This window comes from Sphaerodactylus townsendi, linkage group LG12 (genome assembly GCF_021028975.2).
Source record: "Sphaerodactylus townsendi isolate TG3544 linkage group LG12, MPM_Stown_v2.3, whole genome shotgun sequence".
NCBI classification, from domain to species: domain Eukaryota; kingdom Metazoa; phylum Chordata; class Lepidosauria; order Squamata; family Sphaerodactylidae; genus Sphaerodactylus; species Sphaerodactylus townsendi.
Window position 1 is genome coordinate 33,670,989 of NC_059436.1, and position 18,416 is coordinate 33,689,404.

An 18,416-nucleotide genomic window follows, 5' to 3' on the forward strand; every position below is an offset into this window, starting at 1 on the left:
ACAGCAGTATTCCTCTTCAAAGGCCAAACCCAGAATCCCTCAAGGCTGGTAGCTGAACAGAGGGGGCAAGTCATGAAAGGAAAGGCCCGCAATAGGGCAGGCAGAGGTCCCATGTATGGGCCTGAATGACAGACTGCTACCAGGCCAGCAAGCAGCCTGAGGAGGAGGAAGGGAACCTATTATCAGAAGAGCCAGCATGGTGTTATGGTTAAAGGCAGGTGAATTCTAATCTGGAGAACAGGGTTTTATTTCCCCTCTCCTCCACCTGAGGAGGCTTATCTGGTGAACCAGATGTTTTTCCGCACTCCTACATTCCTGCTGGGTGACCTTGGGCAATGGTCATAGGTCTTTGGAATTCTCTCAAAGCCCCACCCACCCTTCACACAAGGTTTCTAAGGGAGAGGGGAAGGAAGAAGCAGCTTGTAAAGCCACCTTGAGTCTCCTTACAGGAGAGAAAGGAGGGGTATAAATCCAAACTCCTCTTCTTAATGTGGGCGGAACTGAGACAGGCTTCCCTGACTCCATCAGTATCAAAGTTGTTCCCTGCAATGATTCAAGCCTGTTTCATACCCCCCGCTCTTAATGAGCTACTTTCCTGAACAGCGAGGAGTCTTCAAGAGCAATAGTCTGTTTTGCAATATCTGATTGCTTAGAAATATACACACTGAGAACAGGTGGCTTCAAGGCCCCAGCAAGTCTATCAGCAGCTATTAGCCAAGAAAGCTAAATGTAATCTCCATGTTCAGTGGAAGCATCGCCACAGAATCCCATTTGCTGGAAAGCAGGAAGAGCATGTATTGCCTTTTCTTCTCTGCTTGCGCTCACCCCTGAAATATGTGTCTAGCCGCTGTTGAAAACAGGTTGATGAATGAGAAGGGCCCTCAGTAGGATCCAGTGTGGAATAGGAGGCTTTTAACATATTTTGACAGCATTGGTAGTGTTCAAAAGTAGAAATGATTTCCCCAAAACTAATCAATCTGCACTTTAAGGCCAATATGCTGCTTCTGGACAGGTAGCTGAAAACCTCCATTCTGCTTCTTCCCCAGACTACAGAAACAAAGTGGTGGGCTTCACTACCCATCAGTCATCACTGCTTCATTTAAATGAGCATCTTTCAGCCAAATAAGTACTTTTTGCAACAGAAAGCAGAAGAAATGACACATGCCCTTAATTTTCACGGTTGCATCTGTATGTGCTGGGCAATCACTCACTCCTATCCTCCATAGCAGTTCGGGTTCATCTGCTCATCCTATCTCCCCTAGTTCAGAATTTACACCCACTCCATTATGTGTCTTGTCAAGAATCAATATACCATTGTTAAAGCTTTTGCCTAAATAGAACTACAGCTAACTGAGAAACTGTACCATTCAAATAGGTCTGATGATGTCTGCCGTGTTTCTTAGAATCCTTTTCCACGCGATCATAATAACTTTTCCATGCTATCAAATTCAGTTCTGCAATGGTGGTTCTGTGCTCTGATGCAAGGATACTTTTGCCACAGTTAACGGAACAGATCCCCAGTTAACGGAACAGATCCCCAAGGAGAGGTAGGAGGAGCTCGGAACAGATCCCACAGTTAACGGAACAGATCCTCAAGGAGAGGTAGGAGGAGCTCGGAACAGATCCCACAGTTAACGGAACAGATCCAGCTGTCCAATTGGGTGGACAGCTGGAGGATGCACTGGATGCAGAGGCAGAACATTTTAGGACATGAGATACAGTCAGGCATTCATACCACCATGACCCAGTTCTAAGCCTTTTTTAAATTAAGAGCTGCCTGTCAGGATCATGACCACTGAAATAAAACATTTTACAAAGCCCACTAAAGAGGGTTTCAGCTAAGAGCTGTTTCAGCTTGAGATTTACATCTGCCGCTAGCAAGGGTTCTACAAGGTGGAGGCCTATATCTTAGAGTCACCAATGAAATCTGAATCTCATTGTGTTGATGGATGGAACACAACACAAGAGTGTGCACTGTTTAGCAGTCTCTGTTGTGGAGAAAGTCACTCGATTTCTAAATGGGATTGTGTTGGGCAATTCTTATCCAATCATTTCTCACACATTGGAGCCCAAGTACTGGGATACTCTATTAAAAAATCATGCGTAATGGCTGACTAATGGCTGCCACTATGGCTGGGTATTCAGTGTCCTTTTGAGGAAGCAGTAACTTCATTCCACGAAATCCAAGCTACACCGATTTGTTTGGAGCCCTCCCTGCGCCAATCCCCTTTACTGGTTCAATTGTCAAGCCATATTGACCAAAGCTTCCACCAGGGCAGAGAGAACGACTTATTTGTTGATACGCTTGTAAAGCACTCCATGAATGACCCCAAGCAGTAGAAACAGTACCACTTTTAGCTTTGAAATGTGGTCTTGGGTTGCTGCCATACAGGCCCCTGAGAGGACCGTGTACTGCTGGATCAGACTGGGACTAGTTTGCCTAGTAGCATCCTCTTCCCAAGTGGTAGTGGGCTAAGAAGAGTAATATGACGACTAGAGCCTTACTCTGTGGTTTATCCCCAGTGTCTAGAGATGCACTGTCTGAAGATGGGTTATCTATTTCACTTTTATGCAGTGGGACGCTTTGGCTCTCTGCTATATCCTGCCTTAGTGGGCAGTTTTCAGCCCACTGTTTTCTTTCAAGTGACTCTTCTCCAGAAATCCAATGACTGCTACATGTATTTGGATCCTGGAGACTTTCAGTCTGGAGCCACCTGATCTGGATGGCAGGGGCTGTGCAGTCAGAGGTGAGGCCAAGGAGAGGTGGGAGGAGCTCGTTCTAGAACCACTAACCTGGATAGCTTTAAAAAGGGCTTGGACAGATTTATGGAGGAGAAATCAATCTATGGCCTGCTCAATCTTAATTCCCTCCCTTGATCTGAGATTGCAAATGCCTTAGCAGACCAGGGAACACCTCCAGGAGCAGCAGCAGCAGAAGTTGCCAAGCTTCATTATCCTGCATGTGAGTCTCAAAGGCACCCACCTGAGCCACTGTGGAGTAGCAGAGTGCTGGACTAGATGGACTCTGGTCTGATCCAACAGGCTCGTTCTTATGTTCTAACCCCTCCTCTCGCCCAAGGACAGCCCTGATTTTGCAATTCCCTTCTCATGTCACTATACCCTCTTCTCCCCACAGGTGACTTCTGTGGGGCCTGGAATGCTAGCTGCACTGTGCAATTGCACATGCCCAGAGCTATGTTTTGCCTGCATCATATGCTGTACATACTGGATTTGGTTTCGAGGAACCAAGCAACTGTCTTTGTTGAAGGCTTATCAGCTGTGAAGGAACCACTTTTATTTATTGAGTAGTACTCTAAAATTTGTACATCGAGACCCTCCAGTCCTGGCTTTGAGGCAAGAGTAGCTCAGGATGATAAACCAGAACAAGGCGAGGCAATAAAAACAAATCCAAGTAATTAGAAATACCAATAAAAAAAACCAGCCAGAGCATATAATCACTAAAACAGAGCAGTCTTAAAAAAATGATTCTGATAAAATGCCTCCTCAGGCTTAGGAAGCAGAAGGAATAAAATAGCCATTACAAGAGGTGGCACCCCCCTCCTTAAAGCCCAAGGTGCAAAAGAACATTTTGGCGTAGATACCTAAAAAAGAAAGGGAAAGTAAGATTCATAGGCCAAGCCTTAAGGAGAAGGAGCAGGCTCCTGCAAAGGTGTGGAGGTCACCTCACCAAACCAAGTCTGTCTAGGCTGGATGACCATCCATCTCACCTCTGCAGGTGGGGGTAGAACAGAACAGGAGGCTGAGAAGAGTGTGTTGGAAGAGAAGGATTTTACTGCTTGCTTCCTGGCCTCAACTCCACAGAAGGGAGCTTTTAGGTAGGGAACCGCAGGAGGATCGGTATAATTCCTTTACTTTAGTATGCTGGCACCATCCCTTTGATGGTTAGACTGATAATCTCTCTCTCTCTCACACACACACACACCCATTCTTTTTCTTGATCTCAAACCTTCCACAGCACCATGTGCACAGAGAATGGATGCTGGAGTATCCACTTCATTCTAGCTAGAATTAGATAAGAATAGTGAACCCTATCTCTCTCTACCTTTCTATCCAGAATGAAATTCACTAATAAATACTCCTTCACAGGTGTCAAACTCGTGGCCCTCCAGATGTTATGGACTACAGTTCCATCATGCTGGCAGGGATGATGGGAACTGTAGTCCATAACATCTGGAGGGCCACGAGTTTGACACCTGTGCTAGTAGAAACTACACACGACTCCGACTTTTCTTTGTGCCAAAGCTCACACACATGTTCAGGATATGCTCCGCTGTGCTCTGCCTCTGCACACTCTGCTCATTGTGTGAATGGGAAATCTCTACGAAGGTCAGCTGGATAATATGGGAACAGGCAATCCTTCTAACAACCTGCCTTTTCCCCTATCACTGCGCACCGACTCACCTTTTTCACTGAGCTACCCATCACAACCCAATTACCAGTCTCCTCCTGGTCAACCTCCATTAGTCTAGACCCCATACGGGCATAGACGGCATTAGGATTTTTTGCTCTGCTCTGTATTGTTTTACAGTAGCTCACACTGATCTTCATTTGTGATGCTGTTTCCCATTATCTCAGGTTGGCGCAGGTCATTCATTCATTTGTGCATGGTCTGACATTTTAGCTTTTGCTGAATCTCACCCATCCCTCTTTTTTCTTCTGGGGAGTGGATAAAGGGCAACCAAGCTGCTGAACAGTCTGGAGCTGGTGACATTTCCAAGGAAAGCCTGGTGGGTGATTAGCAGATGCAAGAGAACGTGGCGCTCCATCGTGGAGCCACACACAGGCATTCTTCCCTAGGGATTATGCTGAAAATATGCACAGGAAAAGGTAATGATGCTGCCAGGCACCCTAAGGATGCTGGGCACCCCTTTCTCGCATGCAGTTGGCAAGCCCTGATCAACTGTCCCATTTCTTATACCTTCATCTAACCCAGATAGATTCATATACAACTGCAGCCCTGCTTCTAGGAACCCAAGATCTGGCCATTCTGAGCCAGGCATTATAAGCTCACCGTTGCTTAGGGATTACATTTTTTGTGGGCTGATCCATGAGTCCATCTGCCGTCAATCATCCATGAAACTTGATCTCAAAACCCTGCAGCATTTTTTCCTTGTCTAGTGAAATGCCAATCATTGTGATGGGCAGTGGACACAGGGATTGTCTATTACACGTCAGGTTGGATTTGGTTCCCTGTTCCTTACTCTCCAGCCACAAATACTGATTACACTGGGAACTGAGAAACAACTTTGGCCTTGTCTATTATAGATGCATCATGGTTCTTTTTTTTAAAAGCAAGAATCTTGTTTTAAAAATGAAGCTGCTAGCTCCTATGGCCAAAAAGATAACATGCAAGAGATACCTGCCGGAATCTCAGAAGGCAACTGAGCAGGACTTAGCAGCAGTCGGGGAAAGGTATGTGTTCTTCATAATACAAATCTACAGGAATTACAATAATTTATTCAAGCCACGGAATTTGGCAGAGAGCACTTGCAAAAGCACACAATATAATGCACAGTCTTTCTTGTCTGTCTGTCTGTCTTCCTGACCGTCCTTACTATTTCTGTCTCATAAATGGTTAACATAAAAGGTTGCATCGGCCCCTGCCCCTTTGCCATCAAGCCATGGCTGACTTACGATGAGCCTGTGAGGTTTTATTTTATTCATATCTATAACCAGGTGATATATTTGAATCCGTGCTTCCCCTATGTAAGGGGACACTCTGGCTCGCTAGTATGTGTCCTTCCCCAGTCTGTTCTGAGAAAGCCCCCCGATTTCTATATAGACAATCTTTCACGAATTCCCCATGCAACAATTTAGAGAGCATTTAATGCTTCAGAAGGCTAAAGACTTGGGGATAAATTACTAGTTTTTGAGTCTCACTAAAACTTTTTTTGTCTTTTTAAAAAAATTGCACATTTGGCTCCCTTACAAAATCCAGACATTTAGGTTAATCTCAAGTATCAGAAACCCCTTAACTCCATTAAGTTCCTGTCATTCTGATGTGAGAGGAACCTTGCTTCTCCTCTGGAAAGGAAGCACCTTTGATTTATTAGCAGTCGCATTTTGATAGCCAGAAACCACAATAGGCAATCTCAAAATTCAGTCACAGAGGGTGATTACGCCGGCTTAGTACGTCTGCTTTGGAATTGTGAGAAGAAATAATGGAATTTGCAGAACCGGGGCGGGGTAGAGGGGGGGGTTCAACGAGTGCTTTAAGTGTATAGAGCATTGTTACTGAAAACATGAGAAACCGCTGTTTCCTTACTCAAGTCTAAATTTGTGGCAAGATCTTAGTTTTTGCCTTGCCAAATGTAGTTGTGAATTTGCTGCCAAAACAGAAGTGTGACTTTTTTTTAAAGTTCAAATTGATATTTCACATTAGTCTGCATCCTGTTCTAGATCTTTGCAGAGAAAACAGCTTATATTGCCCTTCTGTTGCGAAAAGAATCAGACAGTTGCATACGCATACCCATCTCAGCTTCATAAGTCTGTAAACGTATCGGCAGTTTACTTCTTTGGTTGGCCAGAATGGTGTAGTGTTCAGAATATTGAACTAAGATCCTGGAGACCCAGGTTTGAATCCAGACTCTGCCCTAGAAACTTACTACATCACCTTGGAGCCCAATCGACCCCACAAAGCTGCTATGCAGATAAAATATGGAAGGCAAAAGTGATGTTGCAAATTGCTTTGAGCCTCCACTAGAGAAAAAAAGTGGGATATAAATATCTAAAAATAACTTTTTGGAAACTTGTCATTTTGTCTGGTACACCAGCCTTTCTTTGAAATATTTACACTCCACGCCCTCAGAGCCTTTGCTTCACAACCTCTAAAAAGGACTGTTCTCCCTCTCACTGGCACCACCTTTATTCTTGAGATGAGGTGACAGTTGCTGAGTTGCAGAGGATTCAAAAAGGAGCTCAACCTGATCAGCCAAAGGCAGACTCTGGCTGAGATGCAGAGATGCATCAATTCTTTCTGGCTGCTGCTGCTGATCACTCCCAAAGGGGATAAAATACAATCCCCAAATTTATTTAGCATGATAGCCCATATCAAAGATTGCAGGGCACACATTTGACAGCACTGTTTGGAGATGTCGGTGGGAGAGATCAGCACAGTGTTCCTCACGGTCTGCAGTAAACCCAGGACCCTGTGAATCTGTGTGGGCAGCTGCCGTGCCCTTACTCTGCACAAACATGCTGTGTGCATCTCTTTAGACAGAGCTGGCTCTGAAGCACACTCCCCTGCAGAAGAATTAGCGTGAGTGGCCTCCCCCATCTCAGGAGCAATCTTGCCGCCTCGCTCTTAGCAATTAAGGCATGCAAGCGAGTGCAAACTAATTTGAAGGCAACCCAGCAGAAAAAAAGAAGAAGGGACAGGCTGCTCCTTTGTCCTTGCTCAGGGATAACCTGGATGCACGCAGGATTCTGGGCTAAAAATAAGAAACAGTTGATGCAAAGCAACCCAACTAAAACGGTGCTTTCTGCAACCGCAGATTGGCATGCTTTCTTGCTAATCTCTTGCTAATCCCTGGGAAGCCCTACCCCCTTTGACCGCTGGAAACATGTATTGGCCACCCATCCCGCTTCTGTCGATTTCACCTGCCACTGCCCATATGTTTTTCATCTCACCTTCGCAATTTGAGGTCCAAATACATATTTTGACTAAAAAATAAAAGCGATGTTTCTTGCGACTGCATTGTCAAAGGCTTTCACGGCCGGAACCACTGGGGTGCTGTGTGGATCTGAAGATGCCAGCCACAGAGGATCCTCTGAAGATGCCAGCCACAGATGCAGGTGAAACGTCAGGAGAGAATGCTGCTAGAACACGGCCATACAGCCCGGAAACCATGCAGCACCCCAATCTTGCGACTTGTGCCATATTCTTTAGCTTACTTATATATGTGACATGTATGGATCTTGCCTGGAGCAGACTCTCTAGCTCAGGAATGCCTGAGATTTGTGGTTCAACACACCCACCAGACAGCACAGCTTGGCCCATTCTCTGCCACCGTAATCAATCTCAAGAGAATTTTATTTTAATTTAAAACATTATTTCCCTTTCAGTGCTGAGGATTCCCAGGGATATTTTGCTTTTTCTGTGTTATCTTGTGCAGCCCCCGTGAAGCTGGCAGCCCTTCCACCTTGGTTTTGGAGATATGCAAACTTTGGGGACATTGGCTCTAGAGGAATGGCCATGCTGGCAGGGGCTGATGGGATTTGTAGTCCATGAACATTTGGAGAGCCACAGGTTGCAGACCCCTGGTCTAGAGAGCTGGCAAATGGGACCTCTTGCTGTCCGCTGATGATCCTGCCACCCAACTAATTTTGGGATTAAAAAAGGGCTGAGAGTTTGGTGATGCTGGTGGATACGGAAAGCTGCTGGCAGGAAAGTGGGGAGGACCACAGCCCACCAACCCCATCCTTCCCTTCTTAATCTAGCTGCCAAACTGTGGCCTGTTCCAAAAGAATACTGGATTCTCATTAATAGCTATGAAACAGCTCTTTTTAGTGCACCGCAGTCCTGCAGGGGTCTCAGCCCTGCTGCCTGCCAGCTGCTCCCCAAAGCAAGATCGATGGAGGCTATCAAAATCAATGCCCCATGAGACCAGCCACAGCATCAGCAGACAGAAAACGACACCTGATCTAAAAGGCCGGGGGAAACCCTGCAGAGGCGGGTGTTCCTGCCCTTGCCAGTGCATATGCATTTTGAAGATTCCGCCATGGATAAATCCAATTTAGGCAATAAGATTCCTTTTTATCAAGTTACATTTTGAGCTTGCTTTGCTTTTCAAAACCCACCTTGACTACAGCATGTTTATGTGCAACAGAAAAACAGCTCATCAGGTTCGGGAAAACGAGGAAGAAAATATTGCAGCCTGCCTTTTAGCAATGAGTGGACTGGTGGGTCAGGGCCATAGGAATACACGGGATTTCTACACAGTTACTGGCGCTCACCCTTTACTTGTAAGTGCAGCTCTTGAAAAAAAAAACCTGCATCAAGGCTTTGTAGTGTTTACACTTAATTTCCGGTTCATTGATTCATAAAAGGCTCAGTAGGAGGCCAGAACTAAATCGACGAGACGGCTCGTTACAATCATCTTCTCCCGCATTTTAATTTAGTACTGAATGAGAACTGGTGCGGCCCAACGGCTGTAGTGCAGGGCTGTAGTGGAGAGGCCTGGGTTCAAATCCCTCTTCAGGCACTGTTCTTGGGCCAATCACTACCTGTCAGCCTAACCTACACCACAGGATCGCTGTGAGGATAACTGCAGAGATAACAAAGGTTTCACTGCCTGAACATGACAGCTCCTCTATGGAGAAGTAAAGGGGGGAGAGAGTTTACTGCTGCCTCTTCTCACTCTGTAGCGAGAGGAAGAGGGAAACCTACTCAGTTTAATACTAGAGAAAAAGAACAGTCTTGTGATCCCCTGAAGATTAACAGATTTCTCACAGTGCAAGTGTTCACGGACCTGCTCCACAAAAGTTCTAAAAAATCTGTCTCAAAGGTGCCCCGAGACTCCTTTTTGCTTTTTGACAAGGGATCTTCTAGGTCCTTTAATGTCTCTTAACTATGATGACAAAAGGTAATCTCCAGCAGCCCTAGAAGGCATCGTAGGTGCAGAAGCGTAGCTCCAAGGAGACCGGGGGGGGGGGGGGGGCACGACGCACTGGGCGCGCACCCCTGTGGGGGCAGGGGGCGTTTCGGGGCGGGGGATGCACCGGTGCACCGAGCGCTTTCCCCCCTTGCTATGCCTCTGACTAGGTATGGTCCATATTGACACCTCTGACATTAAATTTCAAAAGAAGTGAAGAACATAAAGAATCCTGGTACCCCATTTACTGGCTGGCCCCTGTGAGAAGCACGATGTTGGACTAGAAGGAGCCCTGGTCTGATCCGGCAGGATTCTTTGTGTTCTCCGCTTCTTTTGAAATTTAATGCCAGAGGTGTCAATATGGACTGTACCCTCTTATTTGCTGCCCCAGGACCACAAACATGGCAGTGGTGAATGGCAGCGCCTAAAGCTACCTTACACTTAAAAACCAGACTCTTAATTAGAAACCAGCATGATGATGCACCCACAGTGAGCTGGGTTAATACTGAGCTCTGTTTAACATTTAAGAGCCAGGAATAACGGCATTGCTAGTATCATCAAAGTCTGGGGGGGGGGGGGGGATTAACTGGAGCTCAGACAAGACTGCATGAAAGTATGCAACTTCAAGCAGCTAATAATAATAATCCAGAGGGAAGATTGGGGGGAAAAAATTAAAAGGCAGGCTTATTTCTGTCATAATGACAAGCTCAGAACAGCATAAGCAGCCCCTCCTCTGCCCCCCACCATGAAATTGACATTCCACTCCACTATCCATGTGTGTGCGGGCGCTCCCTGTTTGATTTGCAAGACTGCCGTGCCGCTTTACTATTTCTCTGCCCTCTGTTTCTGCTTTGCAAGATTCAGTATGCTTAGAGAGGCAGACGGATCCTACTGTTGCTTTTCGTTTTCTAACGAAAAGTTTTGCCTTTTTCATGTCTCCAGCCAAATTCACATGCCCCTTAAAGAGGTGTGCAGCCCTTACCTTGTGGTTGGAGCGAAAAACAGAAAGGCAGGCTTAGTTGTGCTTGTGGCAGTTCCTGAATACATGGATGAGCACGGAACAAGGTGGATTCACAATGTCATTGCAGCTTCTGGACAAGTATCTGATCTCAGCATCCTTTGTGCTGGTGTGAGGTAAGGAATACCTTGGTATAAACAAAAAAACTCTCCCCCCCACCCCTCCCCGTTGTACTCTAAATGATTCATGAAAAGTATCTCCTTAACAGATAGTAGTATTCAGTTTACAAATGATTGCTTTGCTGAACTGGGGTGGGGATTGTAGCTTTTGGCAAGGAGCTGTCCCAGGCGACTGAAAACAAGAGAGCTATGAAGCTTGTCGAGTGGCTGACTTGCATGTTGATGCTTTTAAAGCTGCAGAGGCAAGTGAGCGGCTGAACTCCCGGTGGCATTCTGCTTTCGGCTGCCTTCAGAAATGACAGGTTTGTGAGATTTGTCCCATGATGAATTAAATTCCACCACCACCAACTGAGTAGTTGTATCCTGTTAAGAGACATGGGCTAAATCTGATCAGTTATTACTTTAATGAAAACAAGGATCTATGGGTGTGGCTTGATTTCCCCTTCCCCTTTATGAACAAATATAATTTACTGTTGTAGACTGGCTTAAGTCTGGTATCTCTGCTCGGTTTTGATTTGTGCTCGCTTGTCTTGTAATGGTCACCTTGCCAAAAAAACACAAACCCTTCCCTCCACTTCAATGAACCTCCATATATAGATGTAAATGTTCATATTCACACATGTCATATTCACACATATTCATATTCACACATGTAAATCATCTTGTTAGTCCACTTATTGGTCTGGTGTGGAGCTGAGAGGTAACCTCAGCTGAAAAGTGGGGGTGCAAATATATTTGCTCTTGCCTACAAACGCTCATGCCATAACCCCCCTAACCTCCGGCTTTCCTGAAGTTACTTGAAGACCCTTTGCGGTTTAAGTAAAGAAACTGAACAAGATTCATCTAGCCCAGCATACTATTTCCAAAGATGATCAGGCATATGCTTGAGAAGGTACATGAAGGTAATGGTCCTCTTCTGTTGTTTTGTCTCCAGTGTATTACAAAGGTATACAACCTCTATGAATGAAGGTTCCATTTCACAGAATCATAGAGTTGGAAGAGACCCCAAGGGCTATCAAGTCCAACCCCTAAAATGCAGGAACACACAGTCAAAGCACTCCTGACAGATGGCCATCCAGCCTCTCTTTAAAAACCTCCAAAGAAGGAGGCTCCACCACACTCCAAGGTAGTGTATTCCACTGTCAAACAGCCCATACTGTCAGGAAGTTTTTCCTGATGCTTAGATGGAATCTCTTTTTGTTCCCCTTGAACCCATTACTGTATTTGAACACTGACCTTGGTGCAGGTGACAGAGCAATTGTGCAATACCTGAACCCCATGGTGACAAGATTCAAGATTTAGAAGTCTCTCCCCCTACCTTACCCCCCAAAATCTTAGGTGTGCAGTTTGGCCTACTCACTTCAGCCTATACCTGACTGGTTGGCAAATTTGATGAGGAGAAAGAACATGTACAGCAAACTGAAACAGTTTGAAGCCACTTCCTCCCACAAACTCTGGAGGAATGTTTTATAGGGGAGCTTGAGACCTCTTTTAGAGATCTCCTTGGCAGTTTCAGAGAACTACGCTTCCCAGCATGCCTTGAATTGCGAGACAGAGCAGTAACCACATTTGAAACTGGCTTTGATTTGCACAGCAGATGAACTCCTTGCATTCCCAAGATATCCTCTCCTTCCATCACTGCTACAAAGTGTTCTGATTTAATTTTCATTAACAGCAACTTGTAACTGACTGTTGCCAGTGGTGGACAACCACATTCAGCTCCACCTGACTGAGAACTGCACAAGCAGAAAAGCTCTGGTCCCTTTAAATGCTTGTAAAAAAAATGGGAGGGAAAAAAATAGCTGGCCCGGAACACAAAATGGCAGCACAGCTGATTATGGGATTATAGGATGTCAGCTGGTGAAGCATCTGGGAAAACCAAAATTCCAGTTGCTAGGGAAAATCTGGAAGTACCATAAGTGATTGGAAAGTGGGGCTGTGCACCTGTACCTCATTGAGATTCCCCCACCTCTGCTCACAGAAACAGGAAACTGGGGTGCCTGCTTAGGCACAAAATGCTGGAGTGACAAAGAAAGAGCAGTTATGTTTCCTGTCACACCAAAGCAAGTTGGTGTGGCTCAGGGGAACACTACTCTTGTGACTCACCTGGCTGCAGCCCAAGAGGGAGTCTGAGAGTCTGATTTTATCACCTGCTGGGAGCTGCAAATATAGCAAGGTGTCTCTGTTGGGCATGACGCAGGCTATGTGCTGATGCCTTCTGCAGAGTCCTTTTAGTTCAGGACAACCTATTCTCCCAGCTCTTTCCTAGTCAAGATTCTTCTGCAGGAAACTGATAGCATGGGACCACATGAGAGCCAATGTGGTGTAGTGGTTAAGAGCAGGTGCACTCTAACCTGGGGAACCGGGTTTGATTTCCTGCTCTGCCACTTGAGCTGTGGAGGCTTATCTGGTGAACTAAATTAGCTTGTGCACTCCAACATATGCCGGCTAGGTGACCTTGGGCTAGCCATGGTTCTTCTGAGCTCTCTCAGCCCCACCTAACTCACAGGGTGTTTGTTGTGAGGAGGGAAGGGAAAGGAGATTGTAAACACTTTTGAGTCTCCTTGCAGGAGAGAAAGGGGGGATTTAAATCCAAACTCTTCTTCTTCTTCATGTGTTCTACCAGCAAGCTAGGGACCCATCAAAGCATACAGGAGGACTGCTCTGTCTCCCCTGACTTGTAAGGCTCGCTTTTTAACTGGTGTTGCCAGTGAGATCTTCTGCAAATCAAGAATGTGGCCACTGGGGTTTCTGTGTTCATGGGATCCTACACATGATGGTCTGGTCAATGCACGAAACTTTCCAGCTCATATGACAGGTGACGTCCATGCAGCAAAGGACGATATCTCAGAACTGGACAGGGAAAAAGCAGTTTTGTCTTCCCCTGCCTCAACACAGGCAAGGGGGACCAATAAAAACACCAACTGAATGCAGAGCCGGAAACTGACGATGCAGCCACCTGGCCAGAGGCCTTCGATGAACATGTGCCCGCCTCCTTTGCCGGCTTCATTCATTCCAAGCAAGCAGCCCGCCTGTTGCTTGGATAATTCTTGCTTCTGTTCAGGAATGAAGCTCATCCAGGGCTCAAGAGCAGAAGCAGAAAGTGGAGCTTTGCCAGCCAGCCTTCTGGTGAACTAGCCACTTGTGAAAAAGACAACGGAGGAGTATTTGTGCATGTGTGTGGAGGGGAGAACAGAAATGGGAACAAGGGAACATTGCCTTCCTTCCCAACTTCCGTTTCCTCAAAGCCCTCCCTGCTAGAAGACACTGCCAGAAGAAAGGGAGAGGGGCACGCATGCACTGACTCACCCGGATCCTTCTCATCGCTGCGACAATCTCCACACGGCTGCTGGGTCTTGGCACGTCCAAGCTTCCGATGTACTAGGAACAGAGAGAAAAAGAGGGAGAAAAAGAGGAACATGAATTTCAACAATCGGTTGAACCCCGTTTTCCAGGTTGGCAGAGTTCCGATGCACATACAGAGCTCTGTGCAAGCAATCACTGCCCTATTTGCATCAGTGCAGAGAGGACATCATACATGCACACGTGCATGATATGCATGAAAAATGCCCCAGCACTGAAACTTAGTGGGGAAGTGAATGAATGACAACTTAGTGAATGAATGACAAGCAGTTGGCCTAATGGATAAGCGTGGAAATGTTTTGCTGGCCAAAAACTTATCTTCTTACAAAGGTCACGGCTGATGCTGGAAGATCAAACGCTTCCAGTGTCCGGGCAATGCAGGGAAGTAAAATACACCATCTATTGTAGGGCTGACACTACTTCAAGGTCTGGGTCCTACACATCACAGAGACTATCTCCCCTTTTTGTGCCCCACCACCATTGGTTTTCTGCAGGCCAGACCTTGTTCTATATGCTAGTGTTGTGGAAGAATTTGGCACCCGGGGCTTGGAGCAACCTCAAAGTAATTGCCGTCAAGATGTCCTCAGCAATGCCCGGATAGTTCTTGGACTTTCAGGAGAGGGTGTGAAGACCTCCCTTTTTTTTACTGGTGCTGGGGTAGTTTCTAACCTTGTAAGCATACCTCTAAAAGGGATGCTTTGATCAAGATCAGCAATGACATTTTGCATTTCTGCAGCTGGGAGCCTTTCCCATTCGTCGTTCAGTCTCTCAGCGTGCCTTGCTCTTTCTTGTTTGCAAGGGTGTTATTTTCAACAGAGCCTAACTGCTACTGGTATTTTGGGCTGTTTTAAAAATGTATTTTACTGGCAGTCACCTCAAGCCTCGAAGAAGTGGCATACAGGGTTTCTAGGATGTGCCAGGGAAGAGAAAGAAGAGCAGCCATTTAAGTGCAGTGCCTATTATAAATGAAAAGAGGCAGGCCACAGCCATCTGTGGTACCTTGGCCAAGGAGACAGAATGACAATCTCAAGCATGTAAATTCCCTCTCTCTGCCTACCCTTCTGAGGGCAAGCCAGTGTCACCTCCCACGGCCTGTCTTCATGCAGCCCTCCCGCATCGGCTGCAGCAACTGGGGAGGGGGCTCCCTTCCCACAGATGGATTGGCATACAGGAGGCCAAGAGCAGAAGGCCCTATTGGAATGCAGCCTCCATCCTTCCTCTGCCAGGGAGATTCTATCTATTCACCTGAGAAACCTACAAAGATTCCAAGCAACCTTGGCACAAAGCAGTTCTAGTCACTGCCTCCCACCCCTTCTGTGCTAAAGCAGTAGCAATTCCACTCAGACAAGAACAGTCACTCCCTGAATGGATGAAGTTCCACTCATGTGCCAAAATACACAAGCTCTGGAGCTGCACAAAAAGCCTTAGGCCTTTTCCACATGGATGATTTGCCCAGGTCCTCCCTTCATTACCCCCATGACATCCTGGTTGCTTCTTTGCACAGGTTTTCTACAACTTTTGTGTGACCTTCCTCAAACCTGGTATGGGAAAGATAACAACAAAGCCAGGTTGGCTGCTGTATGGTGAGGAAAGTGCTGATTTCACCACTCGCCCACACAGCTCCCTTTTGCTTTGGCCAGCCCTGCCTCAGTCTTTGCTTCCAGCAAGCCTCAAAGCAGCTTTTTGAGGGTTTTTTTTAAACAGCAACTATCAATACAATAACATTGGTATGGCTACTAACAGTTTCTAAAATCCTATTGGTAGCTCCAGCGACACCAGGGTTTCCTTTGGAACATGTCGCTGTGTGGAAAGTGAAGTGGGGGATAACGACAGTTTCATCTGCCAGAGTATCAAAGTCAGTTAAAAAACCTACCTTCATACCTGACTTTGGTCGTTTGAACAGATAAGGACACAGCTTGTGGGAATCTTGAGATATGTTTATAGACCTATGCAAGACTGACAGCTAAAACTTGATGGGGGCTCCTTAAAATCTTCAAGCCAGCTTTCAGGAGATTGACAGGGTTTCTAGCCCGATGCAAATGGTCACAGCTTCTGATGCAAATGGTCACAGCTGTTATTTCTGGTGTTAGTGTGTGCTTTTCCTCACCTGAAGGTGGCCAAGAATTGGCTACCTTTCCATTCTGCTTGATGAAGAGTTCTGCATTAACCCCAAAGTTTGCCTATTCCTCTACCAATAGGAATTTAGTTCTGAGATCAGCAGAGTGCCAGTAGTCATACAATAAAGCAGCGATTCTGGCGGAGACCTTCCAGTCTCTTAAAATCAAGCAGGCACATATATTTCTATTCAGCTCCTTAGACTACACATACCCTGGGGTAAGCTGGACTCTTTTTTTTCTAGAGAAGGCCCTTAATTAATCCTGCAGGAAGGTTTCCAATTAATTTACGTTTCCCAAACCCCAGGAGATTAAAAATAAAACCCATGGCCAAGCTAGCTTATACTGAACAAAATCATACAACCGTTATGACCTTTAAAAGGCCTTCTACTCCCTGCTTCATCTGCCTCCCAAACCGTGCTTGGCTTCAGTTCATTAGAACACAATAAAAATTTGTTGGCACTGACTTTGGTTCCTTGGCTGCGGTTCTCCTTTGTAAACCTAATTGCAGATTTTGCGATAAATGTATTTTGACTGTTAGGTTCAGCACTTGCCTGGGAACAGCAAGTTCCCACCCAATGCCACACAAAGGTGAATTCCCCCCCTGCCCCCCCACATCGTTGCCCCAGAGGGCCCAAGCCACAGGCTTTTTCCAGTTGTGCTCATGCAAGCAGAAAGAACTGCACCCAAAATCCAAGCATAAAGGCACATTCCCATGGCAGCAACTCCCCTAGACGTTATGGGCTCAGGGCAAATGTTGAGCAAGCCTAGTGTCTTATTTCCACCAGAGGCTGATGAGATGCTCTTGGGATGCTCTCAAGCCCTGCAAGATAGTCAGTGGTTGTTCCTAGAGGTTTGGTTGCCTCTGGACCCACAGCCTTAGCCAAGGCCAGCCCTTCTTTCCTTAATGCATCAGGAGGCAATGAATTCTAGAGAGAAGGGGCGCTAAGCTGGGCGGTCACTGTGCCCAAAGCCCTGTAGGCACCTAGTCCTAGGCACCCAACACCGACTGACTACCCAGTTTGAAAAAAAAAGTATCCTCTGATAGGCAACCTCGCTTCTCTGAAGGGGAGTCGGAGAGAATTGCTTCCCCCCTTTCCCTGGACAACAGACTAAAGCTTCACAGTGCAAATTTCAGCAAGAAGATGGGGGTGGGTATGTCTTCCCGTGGGGCTCCTATTTTCTCAGCCGTCGAGCTCAGTTAGGCGGGATTTCCTTCCATATAAACACAACCCAAGACAACCTTGGACAGCCGGGCAGGGATGATGCGGCTCTCTGCACATGCTCACAGCACCTCTTTCTAGGGCGCTCAACTTTTAAGACGGCTCGGACTCGGACTGCGCCTAGCCTCTTCGGGCGAGCAAAAGGCGAGAGCCTGGCCCGCCCGGACTCACCTTGGCCTGGAAGTGGATGCCGTGTTGGAAGGCTTCCTCGTTGTGCAGCGGCACCCGCGAGTCGCCCGCATCGTCCACCAGGTTGTAGCGGTTCTTGAGCTTGACCGGCATGGCGGCGGCCGGGCCTGCCCATGGGGCGCGGGCGACCTCCGCATCGCACGACGGACCGACGGCCGCCCGGACGGCCGCTCCCGCCGAGCGCCAACAGGCTCCGGCGCCGCTCAACGGGGGTCACGGCTGCCCAGGAGCGGGGAAACTCGGCGGCGCCACATGCTCCGCCCCGCGTGACGCAACACGTCGGGGCGGAGGGGAGGTGGGCGGCGGAGCCAATCGGATGGCTGGGAATGGCGGTGGGTGGGTCCCGCGCTTTCGGATGGGCGCCCTTGTGGCGCCGTCGAAGGGGCAGCCTTTGTGTCGCGGCGGGAAGGAGTCTCCCCGCAAGGGGCTGGAGACCCGGGCAAGGACCGACGGACGGGCGGGTGGCGGCGAATCGGGGCCCGTGCATGTTTACAGGGGAGGAAGTCTAATTGCATTCAGTGGGACTTTGAGAAAGCAATCGGGCTCTTAGGCCATGATGGACAGTCTTCCACTTTTAGCCATAATAGCAGCCCACCCCTGAAGTCAACGGGCTTTACTTCGGAGGATGCGTGTATGGAGAGAGAGATAGTTAGCCTTGGGATTATTAATTGGCTGCCAGGCTGCCATCTCTGTTTAAATCATCTTTTAGAATTAGTGTAGATTAGCACAGAATGCACATATTGTATTTATATTGTTGTGTTTTAGTTTTGGCTGTA

General features: G+C 47.1%; 1 protein-coding gene across 4 annotated transcripts in view; it reads right to left on the reverse strand.

Annotated features, from left to right (window-relative positions):
- LOC125441695 (carboxyl-terminal PDZ ligand of neuronal nitric oxide synthase protein-like) overlaps positions 1–17,891 on the reverse strand; it is a 63,923-nt gene extending 46,032 nt beyond the window's left edge. For all 4 annotated transcript variants that reach the window (XM_048512496.1, XM_048512497.1, XM_048512495.1 and 1 more), the window contains exons 1-2: positions 17,623–17,891; positions 14,061–14,132 (exon numbers count right to left, since the gene is read on the reverse strand). In XM_048512496.1, coding sequence (XP_048368453.1) covers positions 14,061–14,132; positions 17,623–17,733 — 183 coding nt within the window. In that variant the 5' untranslated portion in view covers positions 17,734–17,891. The remainder of the gene's footprint in view (positions 1–14,060; positions 14,133–17,622) is intronic.
- Positions 17,892–18,416: the final 525 nt, after the last annotated feature.